At 37.7% G+C, this 25634-nt stretch overlaps 1 protein-coding gene across 1 annotated transcript; it reads left to right on the top strand.

Annotated features, from left to right (window-relative positions):
• The first annotated feature begins 150 nt into the window (after window positions 1–150).
• marchf6 (membrane-associated ring finger (C3HC4) 6) lies at window positions 151–24274 on the top strand. The gene is made up of 26 exons (XM_084119427.1): window positions 151–450; window positions 1202–1301; window positions 2341–2414; window positions 3926–4069; window positions 4184–4256; window positions 4459–4627; window positions 9248–9437; window positions 9539–9600; window positions 9684–9716; window positions 9798–9849; window positions 9978–10036; window positions 10139–10219; window positions 10783–10851; window positions 11170–11244; window positions 11488–11622; window positions 11709–11828; window positions 12104–12204; window positions 14559–14696; window positions 15615–15819; window positions 15924–15993; window positions 16461–16642; window positions 17924–18058; window positions 18777–18866; window positions 19277–19409; window positions 21308–21443; window positions 22411–24274. The coding sequence occupies exons 1-26, from the start codon at window positions 432–434 to the stop codon at window positions 22496–22498; spliced, it is 2733 nt and encodes a 910-aa protein (XP_083975553.1). The 5' UTR covers window positions 151–431; the 3' UTR covers window positions 22499–24274.
• Window positions 24275–25634: the final 1360 nt, after the last annotated feature.

Below are 25634 nucleotides of genomic sequence, written 5' to 3'. Positions count from 1 at the left end.
GTGCCCTGTATTCATAATAATAATTACTGATTAAGGGTGGTAACATAATGATGCATAACGAGTAGTCCGTATGAATATTTTCTACAATCCAGCGCAGTCACCACCGGAAAACGCTAAAAAGTGTCGTCGTGTTCTCTGCGCATGCGCGCTGCCCTGTCGTAAATCGAAACCGTAGCACTAGCAGCACACTCGGATCTAGAGGCCACAAACATGTTCATCCGAGCGTAAAATAGTCGACCAACAAGTATCTTGATCAGCGCTGTTTGTGCACTACACGAATAAATAGTGTCCGGTCTGAGATTATGCGGCGTTCATGCTTGGATCGATTTTGTCATGTTTAATTTTTGCGTAATTGTGAGCTGATACTGTGTTTTGCTCCGCGGTGTGTGTTATGTGTTGACTGTAAAGAGGACAGTGCGTCACCGTACAAGATGGACACTGCCGAAGAAGGTAAGCTGTCTAGACACCGAGGTTCTCTGTCTGCTGTCTATTTGTAGTTGATTTTTAAATGCGCTTTGACAGAAGATTGTTTATCATTATGTGATTATTTAGCCGGGGCGCTCAACCAAATATGCATATTGCAAATATGCAATTGATGAGGCCTTTGCAAGCTAACGAGCTATATGCTTCCCTGCCAGCTTGGTCTTTAGCACAGCTGTCATCCTCCGAGCACGTCCAAATAAAGATGGCTTTAATATGAGTTTGACTTTACAGGATGTCATGGAAATGTTTTAAAGCACATTAATCATAATACCATAGTTTTAGCTTTTATCATAACAACTGTAACGTTAACTCACGCATATTTTGGCCAGGTTTAAACGCACATGAAATATGACAAATTCAACTTAGTAGGTCAGTCAAATCACGTAACGTTATTCCATCTTTGAAACACTGCAATGAGTGCACATTCATTTTTTTGAACTTTATGTGTGGAAGAGTGATAGTTGTCTCATGTTATTCATTACTATCGAGTCAAGGTTTCTACAGTTATAACAAGAGGGGAAAGAGATTGATTGGCAAGATAGCAAGTCATAATCGTGCTTGCATTGACCTAGTTTTGTTTTCAGTGAAAATAATAAAATCGAATAAAGTCTTCTCTCATGTTGATGTAGATTCTGGGTTTGTTCTAACATTCATATCCTGTTCATCCTCATTTAAATTGATGTGTTATTTAAAGTTATTCTGCCCTTTTTTCTGGCAGCTGATATATGTAGGGTGTGTCGATCTGAGGGAACTCAAGACAAACCCCTCTACCATCCCTGTGTGTGTACTGGAAGTATTAAGTTCATCCACCAAGAATGGTAAGAGCTTTGTTTGTTCAGCGATGTATTCCCTTTGCGATAACATTAGGTTCAAACAATGTGAAATGTCTTCCAAAGTGTCATATTTACATATTTCATTGTTAATTGACTTAGAAATGCGATATTAGAAGTAACATTCAATGACGAAACCTGGTTCATCATGACTAAAGTCACTTTGTTATTAGTTTATTGTGAGTGCAATAAAATTCAGAAGATGTAATTTGAGCAGTTAACTACACTGAACTTTATGTCCTGCAGTAATAATTCTAGGTCTCCTACTCAAGGATGAGTCAGTAATGGCAAAAAAATGGGACTGTGTGAAATTGAAAACCACTTGCAATGTAAGAAGGGGTTCAAAGCTCTGATTTGACAAAGGCATTGCTGTTCATTATTAAGCTTACAAGTCAACAAGAGCAGGCATTAAGCATGGTTAGGATGATTTTGATTATTAGAAAGCTCAAAAGAACAGCATTTATTTGAAATGTCTTTAACTGTCACTTTTGATCAATATAATGCATCCTTGCTGACCAATATTATTAATTCGATTTTTATTTTTTTATTTTTTATGAAAAAAATTTCAATGGCAATAGAAAAACAAACCTGAAACCAGTGTTTTAGGTGTATTGCACTGAATGAGAACCAGTTGAGGAATTTTTGTAACAGAAATCGCACAATTTTGGCATTTCTCTCTAGAACAGAACAACTGTCAGTAGATCATTGCCTCTGATAGCGATATATAGGTTATCCTTTCTATTGGGGCTAGTTAATTTTGTTAGGCTTTGTGTTCAAAAGTTGTTGTTTTTTGTGTTCTTTTTGGTTACTGAATATAGAAAGAGCCAGCAACACTCATTTGTCTAAATGACAAGCTGTAACTTCTGAGCTCAGGGGGCCTCATCAATGTAACGCTAAACCCAGCTATGGAGTTCCAGCTGTTGTTATTCTTCCCCTGTGTAAATGGGAAATGAAGCTGGATTTCCAGTGCTTTTTCACACACGTCAGATCATCACCCTCATGCCTGCTTCCTTTTGTGTTTTCACAGCTTGGTGCAGTGGCTTAAACACAGCAGAAAAGAGTACTGCGAATTATGCAAGCACAGATTTGCTTTCACACCAAGTAAGTAAACCCCTCTCATTACATTCTTCAGGGGAGTTAAAGCCAAAGCTCTATATAGTCACAACGGCCTCAAATGGCCTGTTCAATAGCAGTGATTGTGTGCTTCAGAGCGATAGGGTTCTATGGGTTGAGTCATGTGATTTAAAAGCACGGCACTCGTGTTGTCTGACGTAGATATTTGCTGAGGTGAAACAAGGTTTTTATACCCAGGCCCCAGAGTGAGTCATTGTTGCGTGGCTTTTGGGCTTTACTACAATGAAGATGTCATAATTGAGTTTTGGGCTATGTTTTACAAAAGCATTTCAAATTTAAACACGGGCACTTTGGGAACCATTAGTTCCAGTTTCTTGCACTGTGTTATTTTACACACATACAGCTCATGATCCAGTGTTTTCAGTGTGTAAGAGCGGCTGAGTTTACAGAAAATGATGCTCCCCATGAACTCATCTCTGCATGTGCTCTGAGTTTAGGTTGCTTATAACACGCATTTGGGGTCACAAAATGCTTCTATCTTCCTAAATTCGTAATGAAAAGTGCTGTTGTCAATTAAAGAGAAGCTTTTTGGGGTCTGTGTGGTTTACTGCCGAAAAGCTTGATGGTTTAATGTTCGGAAATTAAGAAAACCATAAAAACAGTTTGGAAAATGGATTCACGGTGTACTTGCTCATTATATACATTTTGTACATTTTGAACACAAAAAAACAAACTTTAATAAAAAAATTAAATTATTATTATTAAGAAAAAATATTTTTCTTCAATGCTCTTTTATATTACTGTGAAATATTACAATGGTAGTATTTCTTTTTTTTAAATTATTTTTTATTTTTTATTAGGGACCATGTACAATTTCCAACATAAATATTACCATTTGATGCATTGTACCAGAGTTAGCCACAGGCTAATTTACATCTGCAGTCCATTAAAAAAAACATACAAATAACACTCCCCCACTCTTACTTTGTTTATTATTATTTGGTAATAATAATACTAAAAAAATGTTTTATTATTATTATGTTATTGTCATTAATATATAACATTTTTGGACAAGCCCTACAAAAAAGCAATAAAAAAAATGTCTCCCCCAAAATCGTGCAGCCCATGCTCAAGTGATACATAACCTTAGATGCTGTATCCTTGTTAACATTTTTTGTCTGCTCTCAAATGTTCCCATCTGTGTTTATGTAGACATCATTTATGTAGACATAATTGTTGTTTTGATTCTCAAGTTTTTGATTACATACTTGAGACACTTCTGCTTCTTCTGTACTTCTATTTGTAGAGTTATGGTTTTGAGGCATTTCAGAGACATGATCTGAGAGCAAGATGTGTGTTAAACATCTGTGAAAATAACCTAGTAATCAAAACAAGCAAAGGATTTGGAGCATCTTAAATTTATATAAAATCAGTTTAAAATCCATATTTCTCAGTACCAATTTATGAAAAACCTTTACAATGTTTATCTATGATAGATATATAAAATGTATTAAAGTCTTGATCTCTTTTCCTTTCAGTTTACTCTCCAGACATGCCTTCACGGCTGCCAGTGCAAGACATTTTCGCAGGACTGGTCACCAGTATAGGGACGGCAATCCGATACTGGTTTCATTACACGCTTGTTGCCTTCGCTTGGCTGGGGGTTGTACCTCTAACAGCATGTAAGTGATGCCCATAGATCACAGTCTGTTACGTTGTGAGTAGTACGTTGTCTTTTTCCATATGTTGTGCATTATTTGCTATGTTGCTCATATAATGCTCTCCTTTTCCTGTAGGTCGCATCTATAAGTGTCTGTTCACTGGATCCGTAAGCTCCCTCCTGACTCTGCCATTAGACATGCTCTCCACGTACGTACCAGACAGGAAAGCTCAAGTTTTCTTCTTAAAATATTCATTTACATTGCGGATTGGCTCATTGTGAACTCTGAGCATGATGGGTTATTTCAATCCTCGCCGCGGTCTCGGGTTTAGCTCTGGATGTGGTTGCGTGGTGAATTGTAATGGTTGGATATTTCAGAAGTGATGATCAGCGAATGTCCATCCTCTGCAGAGAGAACTTGCTGGCTGACTGCCTGCAGGGCTGCTTTGTTGTGACCTGCACCCTCTGCGCCTTCATCAGTCTGGTGTGGCTGCGGGAGCAGATTGTTCATGGTGGAGCCCCTTTATGGTTGGAGCAGAACCAGCAGCAACCTGCCAATGCAGCGGGACCGCCCAATGAGGTAGAAAATCCACACCGCTTTTCATCAGACTGAATGCAGATCACCCTCAAATCTAAATGATTAGAAAATACAATAGTAATACACTAATAAAATTGTTATATAATAAAATAAAAACTTTTTACTTTAGTTGTCATTATTACATTACCATCTATTCTACACTACCGTTCAAAAGTTTGGGTCGTATGATTTTTTTAAAAATGTTTTTGAAAGGACATCATGGCTAATATTACAATAAAATTAAATAAAAATAAATATAATATATATTTATCTCTGAGCAAGGAAAAGACAAAAACTTTCATCTTAGTGAGGAGACCCTGTTGCTACGTATGACACAATCTTTTGAAGACTGTGATTGGTTGGTTGTCCAAGAAGGAAAAAAGAGAGCGATTTTAAGTATAGGGTCTACACACACACACACACACACACACACACACACACACACACACACACATATATATATTATATATATGTATATAAATCCTTTTTTTTTTTTTTTTTTTTACTATGCTGTTAATTTCCTATAAGGTATTTGATTGGCTTAAGCCCTATTCGGACGGGACTAGTTTAACATGGAGAGGTGGGGTAAAGTAATTATTACCAGAGCTTCTCAGTGATTTTAGTCCCGTCCGAATGTGCCATGTCAGTAATCATTACGGACAGTGTCTGTAAAGATTACAGCGACTTTTACCTTCAGTAAAAAGGTCCGGAAAAATTACCTCAGGTAATACTAATCCCGTGTGAACAGAACCGCTGTTAATATGTAGGTAAATATTCCATCATTTCCTATTTAAAAGTAGTTTTCCACGGTTTTTCAAGCATGGAGACACTTGAAAAAGCATTCAGTTGTGTTCTAGGCAGTGGGACTAATCTGTGTCAAAACTCAAGTGTTTTCCACACACCATTCAAATCAAAAAGAAGGTCAAACGTACTTTTTAGAGGCACAAAACTTCTTTTAGCATTAGATAAGTGCCTATTACCAACATATACAATCTGATTTTATTATACATCTGACCGAACCTAACTGTTTTATTTATACAAAGGTGATAGATAGATAGATAGATAGATAGATAGATAGATAGATAGATATGTTTGCGCACATGATGATGATCAGGAAGCAACTTTCTACTCGCATGATGACAGGGAGGTGACGGCGGTGCGTAAATTGAGTTACCCTTCCCACTTCTTCTAGTTTTACTGATATATCTCATCCCGTGTGAATTGCCCATTATTATCACAGACGTCCTGTAGTAAAATTACATTACCCCACCTCTCCATGTTAAACTAGTCCCCTCCGAATAGGGCTTTAGAATGATAAAAATTGTTCCACTCTTTCCTATATTCATAAATGCAGTTTTTTGAGCCTGCAAGGTGGGAATGTCCAGTGAAAACGAAATGAACTGCGACACAATAAGAGGTTCTGAAATTGTTTGTGTGATCACTCCGCTTACAGAAGGTTGTGACAAACCCAAATCATCACTGCTGCATTGTTGCATTTTCCCAGTTGCCAAATATCTTACATTTACATTTAGTCATTTAGCAGATGCTTTTATCCAAAGCGACTTACAAATTAGGACTAAATTAAGCGAGTCATCATGAAGAGGCAAAAACAACGCAAGAAGTGCTCAAAATACGAAGTTCAGGCATTATTCAGAGTAGCATAAGCCCGATAAGTGAGGTTTTAAAGGGAAAGGGAAGGTTTAATGTAGTGATTAATTTCTGGCGCTATGGCATTTCTGCGCTGTGTCGGAGATGTTAGCGTGTCTCTAATAAGATCTGTCACAAACATGATCCCTGCACGATCTAATCTATAGTGTCTTATTAACTCACTGTCATCCATTGTCTGCAATAGAGGTCGACCGATTCATCGGTTTTGCCGATATATCGTACCGATAGTTGATTGGTGGAACTATCAAAAATCCACACCGATAGTTTTTCCGGGTTGCGTCCGTTGCTGGATTGGCTGACCCCTAATTTCCACCAACTGTGGAACGGTGGCGGAGTCAATAGGTTTCCATTAAAGTCAATGTGTGTATTTTCACTGACTGCGGAACGGCTGCGATCCGCACCCCTCCGGAGCAGATTCATAGAGCTTCTATTTTTGCCAGATGCCGGAGAGCTCTGGCAAAAATTAGGGGTTATATCGCGCGATCATACGTGAATTTCATACGTATCATACGCAACAAATCCAGACCTGGTGGGTATTGAAAGACGGCGGAGCACGGAGCCGACACGCAGTGGAGCCGTTCCGCAGCCGTTCCGCAGTTGGTGGAAATCCGGGGTGAGAAGTGTGCGCAGTCATTACACTGTATGAGAGCGCTGAGAAGAGACTGCTGGCATTATACAGAGCGAGAGCAGCCTCTAAAAACTATCACTGGCTGAGTTGTTTACGTTAACACGTGAGGCTGCGCGCTGCACGAAGATCACACATCATACGGAGAGCGCTGACACTTCAGATGCGCATTTAAAACACAGACAGTGAAATGGTATGAATACAGAACACTAAAGTACATATTGCCATGTCATTTATAAAGTAATAAATTTTTTGACTAAATGCTGCATTAGCAGAGAAAGAACAGAAGTATGTTTGCCGTCGAGTCTGAAGCCTCTGTTATACTCCAGTTTGGACGCGTACACGACAGCTGCGCACAGCTCGGACGCGGACTACTTGTATTTATACTTTCTGCTGAGGTCCGCTCGGTAAACGCGTTCAACGCATGCGCAGTAGATCGGTCTGGCCAGTATAATCGATAATATTTTAAATATTTATAGTTTATATTTGCATTTATGTCAAAACCTAGACACTTTCAAACATCAAAATGACATTTATTAATATGTATTCGTGTCAAAATGACATATAAACATCTTTTCCTATTCTATTTTGCCTGGAAACGCTTCCAACAGGCTTGCGTGAAAAATAGGCATTGGTTCTATTTCTAGCATGCACGCGTTTTCCGTTTGTTCAAATTCGGCGTCCATGTTATTTCCATCTCTTTCGCGGTTTTAACCTAATGAACGCGCGCCCTTGGTCCGCGCGGTCACAAAAAATGGGAGGCACGCGCCAGTCCGCAACGAGCCTCCGCATGCACCCCCGATGACGATTTTTACGTCACGCGGACCCTTGCGGACCCTCGCGCCATCGCGGTCGCGTAAAGTATAACAGAGGCTTGAGAGGAATAACAGTAGTGACTACCTCAAGCGGTTAAAACAATGTGACAAAAACACACGCAAACCTGACCCAAATGTTTTGTCGCAATTGTTACCATCTATTTGCATTCGCTTATATCCTGATGGTCACTTTTATGCATTCATTAGCCAGCGAAGTTTAATATTTAAAGCTAGTGACGTGATTGCTTTCTCAACATTGAAATGTTCATGTAGCCGACAGAAACATGAACAAATCAGAAACGCATTCGATTTCAGTTATTGTTTTTATCACTACAATACATATTGTTATTTTGATTAGATAATCATCAAGTGTTCTAAAATAGGCGCAAATAAACTGAGAGACTATACATGTAATATAGGTCTACATTAATGTAAAGACACATTTGACCTGTAATATTTTAATGTTTAAATTATTTTCTGTAGAGTTCGTTCTGTTGAACTTCTCATTTTAATATATTCATATTTATATATTTATTTCATTTAGCACATTTCAGTTCAGCACTGTTTTACTTGGAGTGTTGTGTTTGTTTTTAATCCCAATATCCATTAAAAAAAAGATCAGTTGAATAATCGGTTATTGGCATGTACGGTCAAACCTAAATATCGGTATCGGTAAAATCCACTATCGGTCGACCTCTAGTCTGCAACACATTTCTTCTCCTTCATCTTTCTGCCATTATCTCCTCTGCTAAAGAAACTCTTAAGCCTCTTAAAAGTCCTCATCCGTACTCCTAATAATTTTGACCTCTTTTTAAGGGTTAAGATAATTTCTGAATTACTTTTTTCTTTACTAGGATTTTTATTTAATTTTAAGAGTAAACACATTTCTAAGAATTTTCTTAGAATTTTGTGACTTGGAGCTGCTCTTTGCATTAATTTTTTTTATGAATACGGGCCCAGATTATTTGGCACGCTATTATGAGGTGCAGAAAACATATTATCTCAAAATATAAATGTAAATATTTTCACAGGTTCAGCCTTTTTTTTTTTTTTGGGGCAATTTTTTTTATTGCCATTTTGTCATTTAATTTCCACCTAAATTTCCACACAGGCAAGTTCTGTTTATGAACGTATATTCTCTTAGAGCAAAAATGACATTCCTTTTGTGGTTTATGTCAGTGAAACTTTCTGAAGCTTGATATTCTTCAGAGACCAATTATGCAGGTTGTGCCATGACCCTCTTTGTTTACTTTGCTTCCTACTTACTGTAATTATCCTTTTGTTTTGAGCACAGCACATTAGCCTGTCTGATCTTCTGTCATCTTCAAATCCCACATTATCCCCTGAAGCTCTAGAGATTGCTCTCTTACCAGAATAGTTGCTTGTTCTTTCTTGAATTGAACCAGATGCAGTTTACTTCTTTACAAATCCTCTTATTTAGATACTATATCATCGTTGCCTCCAGTCAGCGGGTCGATTTTCTTCATTATCGATATATAATATCTTATCCATTAGGCTCCAGGCCAGGGTAATGGAGGTGCTGAACAGCCCATGCCCGCCCCGGCTGAACCTCCAGGAGAGAACGCTGCAGCTGCTGAGGCTCCTGACCTCCCCGCTGATCCTGCGGAAGAGATGGAGCTAGATAATGAAGATGAGGAGGATGGAGGAGCTGAAGATGCGGCAGATGCTAACAATGGAGCACAGGGTACGAACGCTTTAATTAAACAAGTTAGAAACTCTCAAGTGGGTATAATTGTTGACTGGTGGTGAACTGTAGTTATAGAGTTTTGTGTGTATTCTGTACAGATGATATGAACTGGAATGCTCTGGAATGGGATCGGGCAGCTGAAGAGCTCACTTGGGAAAGGGTGAGACTGGTGTGTCATATATTGTACGTCATACCAAAATCTTTCAGAGAAACATTAAACCTGTTCTTCCCCCTTTTTTCCAGATGCTTGGGCTTGATGGGTCCCTGGTTTTTCTGGTAAGTCATTATACATGTGTCTCAATAAACATCTCATTCAAGAGAGCAAAAAAATCAATGGATTTTTTTTTGTTGCTATAGGAGCATGTGTTCTGGGTGGTCTCACTCAACACACTCTTCATCCTGGTGTTTGGTAAGCATAGCTGCATTTTTGTTTCAATCAAATTATAACATGCATTCAATAATGTTCAGAAATATGAAAACTATTACTGTATGTTCTCCAATTACAAACTTCAACTCTTAAAATCAACTCTTTTTAAGCTTTCTGTCCTTACCACATTGGCCACTTCTCAGTGGTTGGACTTGGTTTTGAAGAATATGTGAGTATCAGATTCATTTTAGGTCCTTTTTTCCAGCTTGATTGAAAGATTTTAATGTAAACACGGTTTCAACATTGACAACAATCTCTCATCTGTTTACAGGTTCGTGCCTCACACTTTGAGGGTCTCATCACCACTATAGTTGGATATGTCCTTTTAGCCATCACACTCATCGTGTGTCATGTATCCTTTCACACTCAGAAACACCTGGAATAAAACAATCCCAATCAACATACCTAGCCTGCACTGGTTTACATAGTCTTTAAGACCAGGAAATTACACAACAATTTAGTTAAATCAACTTTCAAGACATAAAATTTCAGTTTATAGTCAGTAAATTTCAGTAATATTAAAGGTGTGGTCACATTTACCACTGTTCGGCAAATCTTTGTGGGCAGAATCCAGTCATTTTTATAGGAATAATGCAGTTTGGAATTTCCCAAGCAGATTCTGCATTGGGTTAAATTTCATCATATGAATTTGCAGAAAGCTGCTAGGTTTGAAAGTGACTTCTGTGTGAGCTGTTCTGCGTACATCACTACACTATTGACAGTGGACCTTTTTGCTTGCAATATTTGACTGAAATTTCGCTAATGTGACCGCACATTAACTCAGAATCATATCTGTTTAGTAACCATAGTGATTTCAGTTAGGGTCTTGTTTACAACATTGAACTTCTCATATCTTAAGATGGGAAGTCTCTGTAATACGGCCCTTGATGTTCCTTTCCTTAATTCAGATCTCAGGGATTAGCAGCGCTGGTGAGATTTCAAAGATCACGCCGCTTGTTAGGAGTCTGCTACATTGTGGTAAAGGTCAGTTATATCAGCTGTTTGCATGTGTTGTTTGCTAAACTTGAGTCATTTGAAAGGGCGAGAACAATGACTTAATCTTAGTGCGCAACACTGGTTGCAACAACTGGTTTTGAATAAGCTCTTTGGGTTTTACCTTAATGCTTTGTTTTCAGTCATGCTAATGCTATAATTAGTTCACATTATCTAAGCTTAGATTACAGGCTTGGGCCTAATACACCTACAGTATGTATGCAACTATGTGTGTGTTCATATGTCTTAAATTAGCTTACTGGTTTAATAGCAGTACTTGAGTCTAATATTAAATTATCTTTCTTCCAGGTCTCTCTTCTAGTAGTTGTAGAGATTGGCGTGTTCCCCCTCATCTGTGGATGGTGGCTTGATATCTGCTCTCTGGTATTTAGTTTCATTTTATCGTACTAATTTAAGGTGCACTCAGTCATTTTTGTTTATGTTGGCCCAATGTAACCAGACCATGTTGGTCTGTAATAACTGGAGAAAGTCAGTTATCATTCCCATGCATTCATCTTCAGTGTCAGTGATCTGCTTAATTTCTTCAAGTTTAGTTTAGGAACCTTAACCGGCTTAGTGTGTGTCATACAGTAAAGGAAATGTTTTTTTTATCTACCTGTTTTGTAGGAAATGTTTGATGCCTCATTGAAAGACAGAGAGTTGAGTTTTGAATCCGCACCAGGAACCACCATGTTCCTTCACTGGCTGGTGGGGATGGTCTACGTCTTCTATTTCGCCTCTTTTATCCTCCTGCTCAGAGAGGTGAGCATTTCTGTATCAGTTTAACCATAGAGTAGATATTTCAGGAAATGTTTGGGAAATTTAGATGCTGTTCCTTTATCTCTCAGGTTCTAAGGCCTGGAGTCTTGTGGTTTCTCAGAAATCTGAACGATCCTGATTTTAACCCAGTGCAGGAAATGATTCACCTACCAATATACAGACACCTGAGACGATTCATACTATCAGTGGTGAGTAAATGTTGCACTTTTTTTTTTTAGACTGCATCCTATGGAGCCCTTAAATTAGGTGGAAACCATGTTTAACTGCTTTTGCAAAATTTCTCGAGGGAACACAATAGTTTTGCAAGTAAAGGTAAAAGTTTTGCGAGCAAACGAAATATATTAATTTAAATATTTTTCCTCCTGTATAATATTTTTTTTCCCCATTACCATCGTCTCCTTAGACGTTCTGTACTTTTGTGGATTCCATGGTCTTGAATGAAAAGTCTTTGCTCTCTTTTCAGGTTGTGTTTGGCTCAATCGTTCTTCTCATGTTGTGGCTTCCTATCCGGATAATCAAACACATCTTCCCTTCATTTCTTCCCTACAATGTGATGCTTTACAGGTAAATGAGATATATTTCCACCTCAGTAGTCTTTAACTTGAATTTTCCTTGTGATAATTGCCTAAACTTTGGGGGGAAACAGATTCAGAGTTCGAGGACAAGTGTCGTTTGGTGCTTTTGCTTGTTTTACTGTATACATTTGGTCAGAGATTATAAGTTATAAATGTACTGATATTTAGGTCAGAAGCAAAGTTCTCTCTTGATGTGACATGTTTAAAAGAAAGGGCCATAAATATGTAGTGATAATTATTGCTGTCATCATGGCAGACCTTTGCTTTGTTACCTAATGAGTGCCAGGACTCTCTGTAGTGTCAGGTGGGCCTGTTTCATCATTTGGAAGGTGTATTACACCTGATGTCATCATTCCCAGAATCCCAGCTGACCTTACTTCAGTCTGATCTTGCAGAGAGCTGTTAATAATGGTGTCCACAACAATAATGCCATTAAAAGTCCCTTCACTCTGTATTTGTGTATTTTACCTTATTTAACCTTTCTGTTCTCATAGCAACGCTGAGCTTTACATTTGTCACTATGAGAGTACTTTGAACAGCTGTAGTGTTTGTTGGGGCACTGACTCTGACTTATGTGGAAAGAGGCCATTGGGTTTTTTTAAATATTGTCTGAATGACTGAGGAAGCTGATGTTTGGATTTCTAAATCTGCATGACTTTTTTTCTTCTGTGGAACACAAAGAAGATATTTTGATTTAAGGTTTCAACTTGTTTTTTTGTATGCGTGTATGTGAATATCAGCGCATTCCAAAACAGCATTGTACCGCACAGACTTTTATTGTATTGACAAAAAACAACAACACAGACATTCTTCAAAATATCCTCTTGTGTTTCACAGAAGAAAAAGTGTCATACAAATTTGCAGTGGTGTTTTTAGTTTTAATGCTACATAACATCCTGTACCCTCTTTGTCCTATACAAGCAGTTTAACTCCTCAGGTTACCTCTGGAATATCTAATAAGTTTTTAGAATGGTTTTCGATTTATGAGTAGAATAAAAGGCTGTATCCTAGTTCTGACCAAAAACAGTTACTATATTGATAACTGTAATTTTAAAGTTTTAATAATCATTCTAATTCTATGAGAATAGGGAAGCCCACACCAAATCTATAATGATAACGGACATTCACGGTTCATCTTCGGAACACAAATTAAGATATTTTTGATGAAATCTGAGTGCTGGATCACTTCTCCATAGGCTGCTAGGTGACCGAAACTTGCTGGCCCAGAAAAGTTATTAAAGAGATCGTTAGTATAGTCCAAGTGACTACAGTGGCTCAATCTTAAGTATATCAAGCGACGAAAATACTTTTTGTGCGCAAAAACAAACAAAAATAACGACTTTATTCCACTATTCATTTCCTTCTCTCTGGGCCTCTAGTTGGTTCACGTAGTGTTTTTGCGCAGCACGTCTGTGTTGCACGTCACCACGTAGGCTCACTATTGGCCGACGCTGGTCATGTGTGTGATGCGTGTTGACGTGCAACACAGACGCGCAGCGCAAAAACACTACGAGGCCCAGAGAGAAGGAAATGAATAGTGGAATAAAGTCGTTATTTTTGTTTGTTTTTGCGCACAAAAAGTATTCTCGTCGCTTGATATACTTAAGATTGAGCCACTGTAGTCACTTGGACTATATTAACGATCTCTTTAATAACTTTTCTGGGCCAGCAAGTTTCGGTCACCTAGCAGCCTATGGAGAAGTGATCCAGCACTCAGATTTCATCAAAAATATCTTAATTTGTGTTCCGAAGATGAGCGAAGGTCTTACGGGGTTGGAACAACATGAGGGTGAGTAATTACTGACAGAATTTTCATTTTTGGGTGAACTAACCCTTTAAAGTATGTGGTTAACCATTACTTGAAAAAAACATTTTGTTCTACAAAACAAATGACACTGTTATACCTCAATTTTGAAATTGTGTGCTTTAAAAGCAGCAACAAGTTGCTACATAAAGAACACAGCGTTTATTGAATGAATTACACAACAACGAGCTCATGCGCACATAAAAGGGGCAGTAGTCTAGGTTCTATTTTTAAATGTTTATATTCAAGAATTGAAAGGATTAAATTGAATAACTATTTCACCATGACTTTTAGACAAGTTTATTTTAAGGCAACCAAATGAGTGTTGTAAGGGGTGAAAAATGCCACAGATCTAGAAAGATGACTCCCAGGGTATTTTATTCTTAAAACCAATTAGATATTCCATTGGGAAGGGTTTAGCCTTATTGGTGGCCTACAAATTGATGCCATTCCTGAACAGCACTATTGCTGAGTGAAAACAGTGATGCCAGTATTTTATATAGAATTGTTCTGACTTCCTCTCTCTCTCTCTCTTTCAGCGATGCTCCAGTGAGTGAGCTGTCTCTGGAGTTGCTGTTATTACAGGTTGTTCTTCCTGCACTGTTGGAACAGGGACATACACGACAGTGGCTCAAAGGTCTGGTACGAGCCTGGACCGTGACCGCTGGCTACTTGCTGTGAGTCTCACATACGTATTTACCCTGTTGCCCATTACGTCCGATAACCTAGTGAACTGAAATGACTTTTCCTGATTCTCTCTGTTGACCTAAAAAAAATCACTGGAGCTGAACTTTGTGTTAGGGCAGCACGATTATGACATTCTAATTGTTGAATATTTCTGTTGATGTTATAATAGCAGTTATTACTTCATGGAAAGTCATTCCATTATAATGAACTCTTTCCCTGCCATTGACAAGTTATCTCGTCATTCATGGTATAACGCTTCCCTGCCAATGGCTGCCAATGAGTTTTTACAGCTTTCTGTGTTATCACTGTTATAAAGTAGGGGGCACTATTACGCATCTCCAGTACAGTATCTCCAGATAGAAACGAGTGATCTCATATGTAAGCAGATGCATGTGAAAATAAACTGCATAAAAATCTAAATGGCCTAATGTTACTGAATGAAATGTCGACCCAGGAAGTGCTGTAGGACTGTGAAGCTTTGGGGGTGTTGATGGACACTCGATCCACCCCATCTATGTTTTGATCTTCATTTTTTTTTTTTTTTTAAAGCAGAGGGTCTGTTGTTTCTTTTGATATATTGTATGTTCAGATATTCATACAACAAAATATTCTGGTGGCCATGAAACTTTTGTGAAAATGACCAAAAATGCTGGCGGTGGCTGGCAACTTTAAAAAAAAAATATATATATATGCTGGCGGGGAAAGAGTTGATGAAACTGTCACTTAAATATTCACTCAACTGTTTGAGCCACGCAGTTCAGCATGAGTTCACTAACAGTCCATGTGCAGAGTTATGCACTTTACAAATCCAAAATAAGTTAAGCTGTCCACATCGCAGAATAAATCTCTAATTTACATTGTGCCTACATTATTGATAATCTCGATCAACTTGGTGCCACACCTTTTAGAGACTTGCACTCTTACTTGCTGGGAGACCAGGAAGACAATGAGAACAATGCCAACCAGCAAGCCAACAACATCAACCAGCAGGCCCGTAACAATGCCATTCCTGTGGTGGGAGAAGGTCTGCACGCTGCCCACCAGGCCATACTGCAGCAGGGCGGCCCAGTGGGCTTCCAGCCCTATCACCGGCCTATGAAATTCCCTCTGAGGGTACGCCAACTCTGTCTTGTATACTTTATATTTTTTAGTGTATGTCATGATTTTTTTAGATTAATGGTGTTTAATGTTTATTTTCCTCTTTGTGCCCCCTATAGATTGTGTTGCTGATTTTGTTCATGTGCTTGACGCTGCTTTTGGCCAGCTTGGTGTGTCTCACATTACCAGGTGAGAATGAGATCCAAACAAATTGGGGTTTCTGATCATTTACTCACCCTAATTTTTTTCCAAACTTGTGTGACTTGCTTTCTTCCATGTGACAAAAGGAAGTTTAAAGAATTGTTTGCACTTTAGTTTGTCCTAAAGTGGACATTAATTACAATGAGCTTTGATGAAAAAGGACTAGTGAATAAGACTTAAAGCACATTAGTCTTATAGACCTTTTTAATGAGCAGTTTGTGAAGTATGAAGATTCAGTCCCTATTACTTGTAATTGCATGGAAAACTGTGATCAGCATGGAATAATGACAGATTTCATATTACTGATTAACTGCATTTTTGATCAAATATATAATTAGCTCTTATTAAATAGCTCTTTATTTATTCATCTTCTTTTCATATTGATATTTTTTATGCTTTCAGAGAGGGAGCATAGGTACATTTTGTCTTACTGATTTCCTCCGTGTTTATGGCAGTGTTCACTGGACGCTGGCTGATGTCTTTCTGGACGGGCAGTGCCAAGATCCATGAGCTGTACACTGCAGCATGTGGGCTGTATGTGTGCTGGCTCTCCATCAGAGCGATCACAGTGCTGTTGGCCTGGATGCCTCAGGGGCGTAGAGTAATCCTTCTCAAGGTTCAGGAGTGGACCCTCATGGTACTTAATTCATTGGTCTCATTGTGGGATAATGTGCCCCTTTTATGTCATGTAGTGTGTAATTTACAAATACTTTTTTGTGAATATTTGTCATACACTTTGATCTTTGAAACTTTTACAAAGTTATTGTGGTATTCTGAACTGCCTGACAGTAATTTCAGTTTGACACCAATCTGTAACAAATTTGCATAATGCCTGCCCGTGTACAATGTCTACTTTGACCCGCCAACAAAAAAACTGTAGTTGTAGCTGAGGCCTGGAAGAGTTTGGATTGTGTTGAGAAGACGCTGTTTTCTACGCTGCGAAAGCAAAACCACTTTGTGTGCACTTACCAGGGAAGTGTACTGTGGCTGTAGACTAGGTAAACCCAGCCTGATCTGCTGGCGATTTGATTTCGCCCTGCAGCTCAGGCTGGAAACCTGTACATTTATTTCTCCTGCTTTGGTTACAAATTTGCAGGAACCAATCACAAACTGGCTTATCCACCTGGCGCGCTATTGGCGGGTTTAACCCAATGATGATAGAGAAGCGCACACTCTATATGGTTTACCACGACCGTCAATCCAATTCCGTTTAACCTCTCGACGATGCTCAATGGCTTATTTAGTTTAGCAAACAAATCACTCGAGTGGGTGTAAATAGCATTCACCTTCATGTTTTTTTTTTTGCACAACCTGCTAAAATCGCTCTATACCATTGCTGCTTCTGCAAACCGCTGATCAATGCTACAAACCAACACGTTTGTTGACACGTTTCCTGCCTGGAGTTTTTGCAACGCTGATTGGTTGAAGGACTATCTAATTGCGGACAGACTCATTTGACTCTTGTGCAGTAGAAATACAGAGCAGACTCCCCAGACCAACGTTCAATCTTAAAAGATTGAGCTTGGTCTGATGATAGCCAGGCTACTGTGGCTGGAGTTGAAATGGTAAAACTGACTCCATCGGTACTAATCCTTGACCGAACCATTTCACATTTCAGACACTGAGAAAAGAGGTGATGCTGCAATGTATATTGAAAAAAGTAAAGTGTTTTTTTTTTTAATTCTTTTTATACCTTGGATATATGTAAACCTGTTGTAGGAGACCTCCAAAACAAAGTTAGGAGACTTTAAAATAGAATAATAGGGGTACTTTAAATGTTTCCTTAAAAATGTGGGCTTATTTTACTATAACATACAGGAATTAAAAACTATTAATATTACAAGTAAAGCAAACCAAAGACACAGATGATTCCATAATTAAGCGTGCTGGTGATTTTGTATTTTCTGTGTGGATTCAGATTTTAAAGACACTGATTGTGGCTGTGCTGTTGGCTGGAGTGATCCCTCTGCTCTTGGGACTGCTGTTCGAGCTGGTGATTGTAGCTCCTCTCAGAGTGCCGCTGGATCAGACACCTCTGTTTTACCCCTGGCAGGTAAAGCATGATTAGGGGTGCTGCTCTTAAAGACACAGGTCACCCAAAAATGACAAATGTATCATTTAGTCACCATGTTGTTTTAGACCCGTATAACTTTCTTCTGTGGAACACAAAAGGTTAATTTGTAAAGAATTTTCTTTTTTTCCCTTCACCCCCAGTATCAAAAGCAATTTGTATGACATTGTTGACATTTGGTCACAAATAACCAATGGCCTTTTAAAGGATATTCTTTTTTTTATTCTCTTTAAAGACAAAACTTTAAAGACATTTGAAACAGGGGTGAATAAATGACAGAATTCTCAGTTTTGAGTGTTTTTAGTCAAATGCCACTTGAGAAAAAGTTTTGATGATCCCAGTGCATAAAGTTTCACCAGTTCCACCATGTGCATTAATGTTGTTAGATCTTTATACACAAATAGAGTTTAAAAATAACATTAAATGAGCGACATTATTCTCATCTGACATGTCAGTATTGATCTGACCCAGCTTTTCTTTGTGCTTCTACTGTTCTCTGTTTGAGCTAATGAGCTGTGCCACTGATGAACAGGAAAACAGATTTTTGGTTGGATTTATGCCAGTAGCAGGCAGTTTTTTTAAACAAGATTCTTTTTGCCCTACTAATCTAATCCATCCTGTTTGGATAACTTAATTTCCACAGGCACAAAGTTGGGCACAGAGGTATATTGACTCTTATTTGTTTTTCTATATCATCAAGGACTGGGCTTTAGGAGTGCTGCATGCCAAAATCATTGCTGCCATCACCCTCATGGGTCCCCAGTGGTGGTTGAAGACCGTTATTGAGCAGGTTAGTGGCTGTTGTTTGTCCATGATCTCTTTGGTGCCGTTACGTCTCGAGATGCTTTATTGTAGATTAGAGCTGCGTGATTAATCGTTAAATTCATTCAAGCACCCATGCGATCTTAAAACGACAACGATTCGCCTGTGACTATTAAACCTTGGACAAAATCACACCGGAACATTCAAATCTGTTTTTGCGCCGCTGATGAGCCAGAGAGAGTCATGTATAGGTATATTCACAGCAATTCACTTTTTGTCAGAACATCTAGTAAATTACTCTTTTTTGTTAAGTTGTCTTTTTAGAATCGTGGGAGAATCATGATCTCTGCTTAAATCGCGATTCTCAATTTATCCATAATCGTGCCGCTCTACTGTATATGGATACACACACTAACTGAATGATTTACCACTCTTTAGGTGTATGCCAATGGAATCAGGAACATTGACCTTCATTTCATCATCAGGAAGTTAGCGGCCCCGGTCATCGCTGTATTGCTGCTTTCTCTCTGCATCCCCTACGTGATTTCTGTAGGCATCGTCCCCCTTCTTGGTGGGTAGAAGCAAGACTTGTTAGTCAAAGCTCTGTTTCTCATATAAAATTTTGTATTAGACATTGTTGTATTTCGTGTACAATTTATCTGTTATTTATCCAAGTTTCATAAGTTTGGTGCAGTCACTGTAAATAAGATTAATTCATTCAAAAAACGAACACTTTTTATGGCATATTCCCATTTAAATGTTGGGGTCAGTAAGATTTCTCATTTATTTTATTTGGGTTTTTTTACTTTTTAACTAGGACATATTAAATTGACACTTACAATGTTACAAAAGATTTTCATTTTTATTTGAAAATAAAAGCAGCTTTGGTGAGATAAGAGACTTCTTTCAAAAACATGAAAATAATACTGACCCTGAACTATTGATCTGTATCATATATTTAAATTTATTTCTTAAATAAGTCTCTATATTTGTTAAAATAATTTAATTATTTTTTAATTCATTTGCTTATTAATAATTTATCCATGTATGTTTACGTTTTTTTCACCACATTTATTTATTCATTCAAATGACCCCTACATACAGTGCAATGCATAAGTGAATACACCCATGCTAAAGTTGACTAAAAAGAGGAATAAAAAATCATATTTTGGAAATTGAACTTAATGCCTTAATTAAAAAAATTAGGAAAAATCCAACCTTTAAGGACACCAATTTTCTTTGTGAATGAATAATGTATCGTAAATAAATAAATGTTCTTCCTTAAAATACATGGTGCATAAGTGAGTACACCCCTATGTTAAATTCCCATAGAGGCAGGCAGATTTTTATTTTTAAGTATTTTTTTTAATTTTTTTTTTAGGATACTATGCATCCTGATAAAGTTCCCTTGGCCTTTGGAATTAAAATAGCCCCACATCATCACATAGCCTTCACCATACCTAGAGATTGGCATGATTTTATTTCAGTTAGCCTAAAAGCTAGTTTGATTTGCATTGAGAGATGATCTTATGGAAAGTACCCCATGCCAATCTCTAGGTATGGTGAAGGCTATGTGATGATGTGGGGCTATTTTAATTCCAAAGGCCAAGGGAACTTTATCAGGATGCATAGTATCCTAAAAAATTTTTTTTAAAAATACTTAAAAATAAAAATCTGCCTGTCTCTATGGGAATTTAACATAGGGGTGTACTCACTTATGCACCATGTATTTTAAGGAAGAACATTTATTTATTTACGATACATTATTCATTCACAAAGAAAATTGGTGTCCTTAAAGGTTGGATTTTTCCTAATTTTTTAAATTAAGGCATTAAGTTCAATTTCCAAAATATGATTTTTTATTCCTCTTTTTAGTCAACTTTAGCATGGGTGTATTCACTTATGCATTGCACTGTATATAAAGTATAAGTTCTTCGTTTTCATTCACCCTCAATTTCACAGAACAAATGACTCGGTTGTTGCAGTTGAACATTGTTTGATTCTCATAGTTTAAAGAGATTTCAGTGTGGCTTCATCTCGTGGGGCTCTGAGTATCTTTAATCAATGTGGAAAAAGTTTAGTTTTGACAGATGCATTGTAAACGACTACTTGAGCTCAAGTACAAAATTCCGATGATGTCTGAACAGTTAGATGCCCTTCATACTGCATATTGAAGTTGTGTAGTGGCGTTTACCATGAAGTTTGCAATAAATACCAGTTTCTTCAGGTCGAGACCTCTCTTTAGGGTTAATAGATCAAATCAAATCCTCATTGGCGGAGCTACCGAACATTGAGAATACACCTGGCCTTCTTGACCTCAGCCATCCAAAATAAATCTTATTTTCTGTTTGTCTGCCTGAAAACCTAATTAAATCAATCAAAAACCAGTTTGATTGTTCCATGGGTTTTCTCTCATGCTCTCATTAACCGCTCTTACCTATTCTAACCAGCTCTTGTCTCTCTGAATAGGGGTCACTATGGAGATGCAGAATTTGGTGCAGAGGAGAATCTACCCCTTCCTTCTGATGGTAGTGGTGCTGATGGGTATCCTCTCTTTCCAAATCCGACAATTCAAGCGCCTTTATGAGCACATCAAGAATGACAAGTGAGTCCTGAGCAGTAATTAACTGTTTTCAGAGCCAATACTTGCTTAGTGGATTACATTTTCAGGGACATTTTGTACCTTTTTCATTGGTGTATCACTCATTTACTCTACCATTCAGAAGTGACAGAAAAGACGTAATGTTACAAAAAATCTTTCTACATCAAACCATTCTGGGGGGAAAATGTATCACACTTTCAACACATAAATTCTAGACATTCTACTAACTATAAGTAACTTTGCAACTACATGTCAACTAACTTTCCTTGAAGTATTAGTAGACTGTCTGCTTAATATCTGCTAACTTTATTTTGATGGTCCCCAACAGACATTCTACTAACTAAGTAACTTTGCAACTTCGTTGACTAAACCAAACCAAACCCTAACCTAACAGTCTACTGCAGTCTACTAATACACTAATGAGAGTTAGCTGACATGTAGTTACAAAGTTACTAATAGTTAGCAGACTGTCTAAACTATCGAAATGGTGTAACCTTAACTGTTTTCAACATTGATAAGAAATATTCCTGAGCAGCAAATCATCATATAATGTGAGACACTGAAGACTGGAGTAATGATACTGAAAATTCAGCTTTGCGTCACAGGATTAAATTACATTTTATAATGTATTTTCATAGGAAACAGTTATTTTAAATTAAAATATATTTTGTAACATTCAGAAACATTAAAACCCCCAAATTACCGACCCCAAATGTTTGACCTAATGTAATTGAATGATTTAATTGAAATAATCTGATTAATGATTTAATTTAATCTGTATATTCTGGCTGTTACAAAGAAAATCGAATTAATACAGAAGTAAATATTATAGTATTGTATTATAATTTGAATAATAATACAATTTTGGTAGCATTTTTGTCTCCGTTTTGAATAAATAATACTTACAGCTTTGTTTATCTGGGCTTTGTTTTGTTCTGATTTGACTTTTACTCTTTATTCGTCCATGCAGGTACCTTGTTGGACAGAGACTTGTGAACTATGAACGAAAAGCTGGCAAGGCCAGCACTACCACACACAGCAGTTCAGTGCAGGAGTAAAGAGCCTGGGATTGCTTTGGAGTCACGGTTTTGTGTGTGTGTGTGTAAGTGAGCGAGCATGTTGTGAGCATGCGTGAACGACTGAATGAAACTTCCTGCTCCCTCTGCTTACCCGTGATGTGTGCGTCTATACAACCATCACGTCCGCTAAGACTCTAAAAACTGACCTCTGGCCTCTCTGACTCTGCCAGCAAAAAAAGGGGCGAAAGAGCCATGTACATAAATGGGGCGAAAGAGGGGAAACCCTACAGCCAACCAACCGTGGATTAAAAAGAATGTCTCACTTCTAAAAGGAAAAGAAAACCCAGAGAGAAAAAAAAAAAACAGATTAAGTATGTGTATTAATTTATTAAATCTTGTTGTTACCTTATTTGTGGAGATTTGTTTGTGGTGGGACTCGACCCACATGGTTCCTTTCATCAATCTCATGGAGAGGCCAGTCAGACTCCAGAGCTGAAACGTCTGGGTCATAATGGAGCTGGACTGTCACATTAGTACCTTTTTTATTTATTAGTTTTGAATTTGCAATGAAATATGATCTTGAAGTTTTTGAATGAGAGGGTCTCGTTTGATTTGGTGCAATTGGCAGTGTGTCTTGCCTTCATTTCTCAATGCTTTAACCTCCCTAGTTTTAAGTGCGAAGCAGAAGTGGATGGAGGCGGATTTAAAGGTTACGCAACGCCCGTCCGCTTCCCGTCATGTGGAAAAGAGGGAATTTCGTTTCGCCGACAGTTTGCGCGCGACTGTTGTTCAAGAAGCAGAGTCCGTATCTAGCAGACGAAGCGTAGTTTGACGGTAGTGTTTATGGCTCACAGTGAGCCGCAAAGCCTACCTCTGCCTGCTAGCTCTTAACTCAACTCTGAAAAAGCCTTTCGAGTAGCTTAGAAGACCGTATAGAGTGCTAATTGCGTCAGTGGTTGAGCTAGCATATTTGTCGACCGTTGTATGTCTGTCTTGTGCTCAGCATGGCCTAGCAACACTTCCTCATAGATGTAACTGGCACGTACACAGGTTGTTGCACTTTTTTAATTAAAAAAGCATTTTTTTAAGAGCAGCAATAGTTCAGAAACCCTTTAGACCAAAATGTTAAGTCCTTACTCTAGAATTCATCAAACTGATCGGATTTCAGTCGAAACGTGTGGTTTATGATTCTTGCTTCGATTTGTTAGAAGAGAAGTCTTTTTCGTGTCTAGGTAAGGAGGAGATCCTCAACAACACATTTGTAAATAGTGTAACTTTTCAATTCTTTGTGTATGTTTTTCTCCATTTCAGATTTGCCGCGTCTGTTACAGGTTCACGATTCCCGCAGAATTTGTCTCAGACGGCTTTAGAGATAGTGTTAATCAGCGCTGAGATTCTATAAGTGACCTTATAGTATCTTATTACACTGAAACTGGATACTGTATGCTTCTTGATAGCTTGCGCTCCTCTGAAAGGAAAATGTTCTATTTTTATATGTGCAACTAGTGACACCGTTTTCATGTTTGATCAGCCATTGATTTGATATCCTCTTTAAGTTTTCTGAGGTCAGCTAGAATCCAGGGAAAAAAGGGTAGTGGTCCAGCACTAAACACTGTCGTGTCTGGTTTACTAAGCCTTTTCATAGCATGTTTGTGTGAGAAGTATTCAGTATTTCTGAATGTTTTCAAACCTCCTGCTAGGAGGCTCTCGCTGTAACAATTACTTTCTCATAATGGCAGACAATTGTTTTTTTTGTTTTTTTTTTTTTTTTTGTTGAAAACTTTTATTACAAATATTAAATCACAAAGTGTGGTACTCGCAGTGCTTTTGTGTCTTTAATCAAACTTGGAATCATTCGCATAGTTGATTTTTGAGATGTCTGTTTATTACAAAGTGTGATATAAAGATGTTTATTATACAAATGACTCGGTTAACCAGGTTTAATGTATAACAGTAATGGGGTTTACAACATCTGGATTTATAAGACTGACTGCTCACACATTGAGAACTGCACTAAAAGCTAACAAACCTGGTGGGTGTTTGTGGTACAAAAACAACAATGCAGGACAAGACCACAAGTATTTCTGTATTTGTAATATATTGAGACATATGATATGTCTAATGATACATTATTTCTATATGTATCATAACCATTATTAGCTGAGCATAATTTCTCATACATTCAGTACAAACTGTAAACTTGTCCTGTCCTAGTCATCTGTAGAATATTGGCATCAACCTTGTTGTGAAACAATGGTGCATATAAGTAGATCGACAGATTACTAGGACTCTTGGTTCATTACCAGTGCTTTTACTTGCTATGGTTTCCCGTTATTGTATTAGGCTAGTTTGTTTGATGTGGGCATTAACATTTTGTTAGGTGAACTTCTTGTCATATATGTTGTTTGGCATGATGTACAGAACATTTTGTATTCCTAAATTCCTTTAAAATGGAATTTTACACAGCAAAATAAAAGTAACCTTTTGTAAATACAAGCATGTGAGTGACCAGTAAACAATCTGGATGCTCAATCAAAGTTCATAACCTTCAGCCTTAATATGCCTTGTGGGTCAGTCACATAATCTTTTACAGTCTACGGTTATGTAACAGATGTGTCATGTCTGAGTTACAGAATGACCTGCCTTAATGCCACAATACAGTGCTGGTAAGTTGTAAAGGTCTTATGAATCAGCGTTTTTGTTGTAACTGAAACGTTTTCAGTAATTGAACTAAAGCTTAAATAAAATACAAACACTAGATGAAAAAAATGCAACTTAAAATATATAAATTAGAAATGTCGCCTTGACTATTAACAAGTTTAAGCATTACTAAAACAGATATAAATTAAAGCTAAAAGCTTTAAAAGCACCAAAACAAAATTACTAAAGCAAATTAAATTAAAATGAACACTACAAATAAATAAATAATATATACTATAATAATACTAAAACACTAAAAAAGTTAAATATATATTTGAAATGTAAACTTTGCATCCTCAATTATTCAACTCACCTCTTGACATGACAGTTTATCCCCATGTAAGGCAAGCTATCACTGTGCCACTTTTTTGGAGAAGTCATATTTCTCTGTTGTAGATGATTTCTTCTAAGTTTAGTTTAGTTTTTAGTTTCCTGTGAAGAGATGACTCCAACTCATACGAGGACTTCAGATGAC

The sequence above is a fragment of the Abramis brama genome (genome assembly GCF_963993115.1).
Source record: "Abramis brama genome assembly, chromosome: 7".
In the NCBI taxonomy this organism is placed as follows: Eukaryota; Metazoa; Chordata; class Actinopteri; order Cypriniformes; family Leuciscidae; genus Abramis; species Abramis brama.
The sequence above is the reverse complement of the archived record's forward strand: the minus strand, read 5'-3'. Positions and strand labels throughout refer to the sequence as shown.

Coding starts and splice junctions, on each gene's coding strand:
- marchf6 (XM_084119427.1), top strand. Junction 9,438..9,538: donor TGCTAACAATGGAGCACAGG/GTACGAACGCTT, acceptor TATTCTGTACAG/ATGATATGAACTGGAATGCT. Junction 9,850..9,977: donor ACTCTTCATCCTGGTGTTTG/GTAAGCATAGCT, acceptor ACTCTTTTTAAG/CTTTCTGTCCTTACCACATT.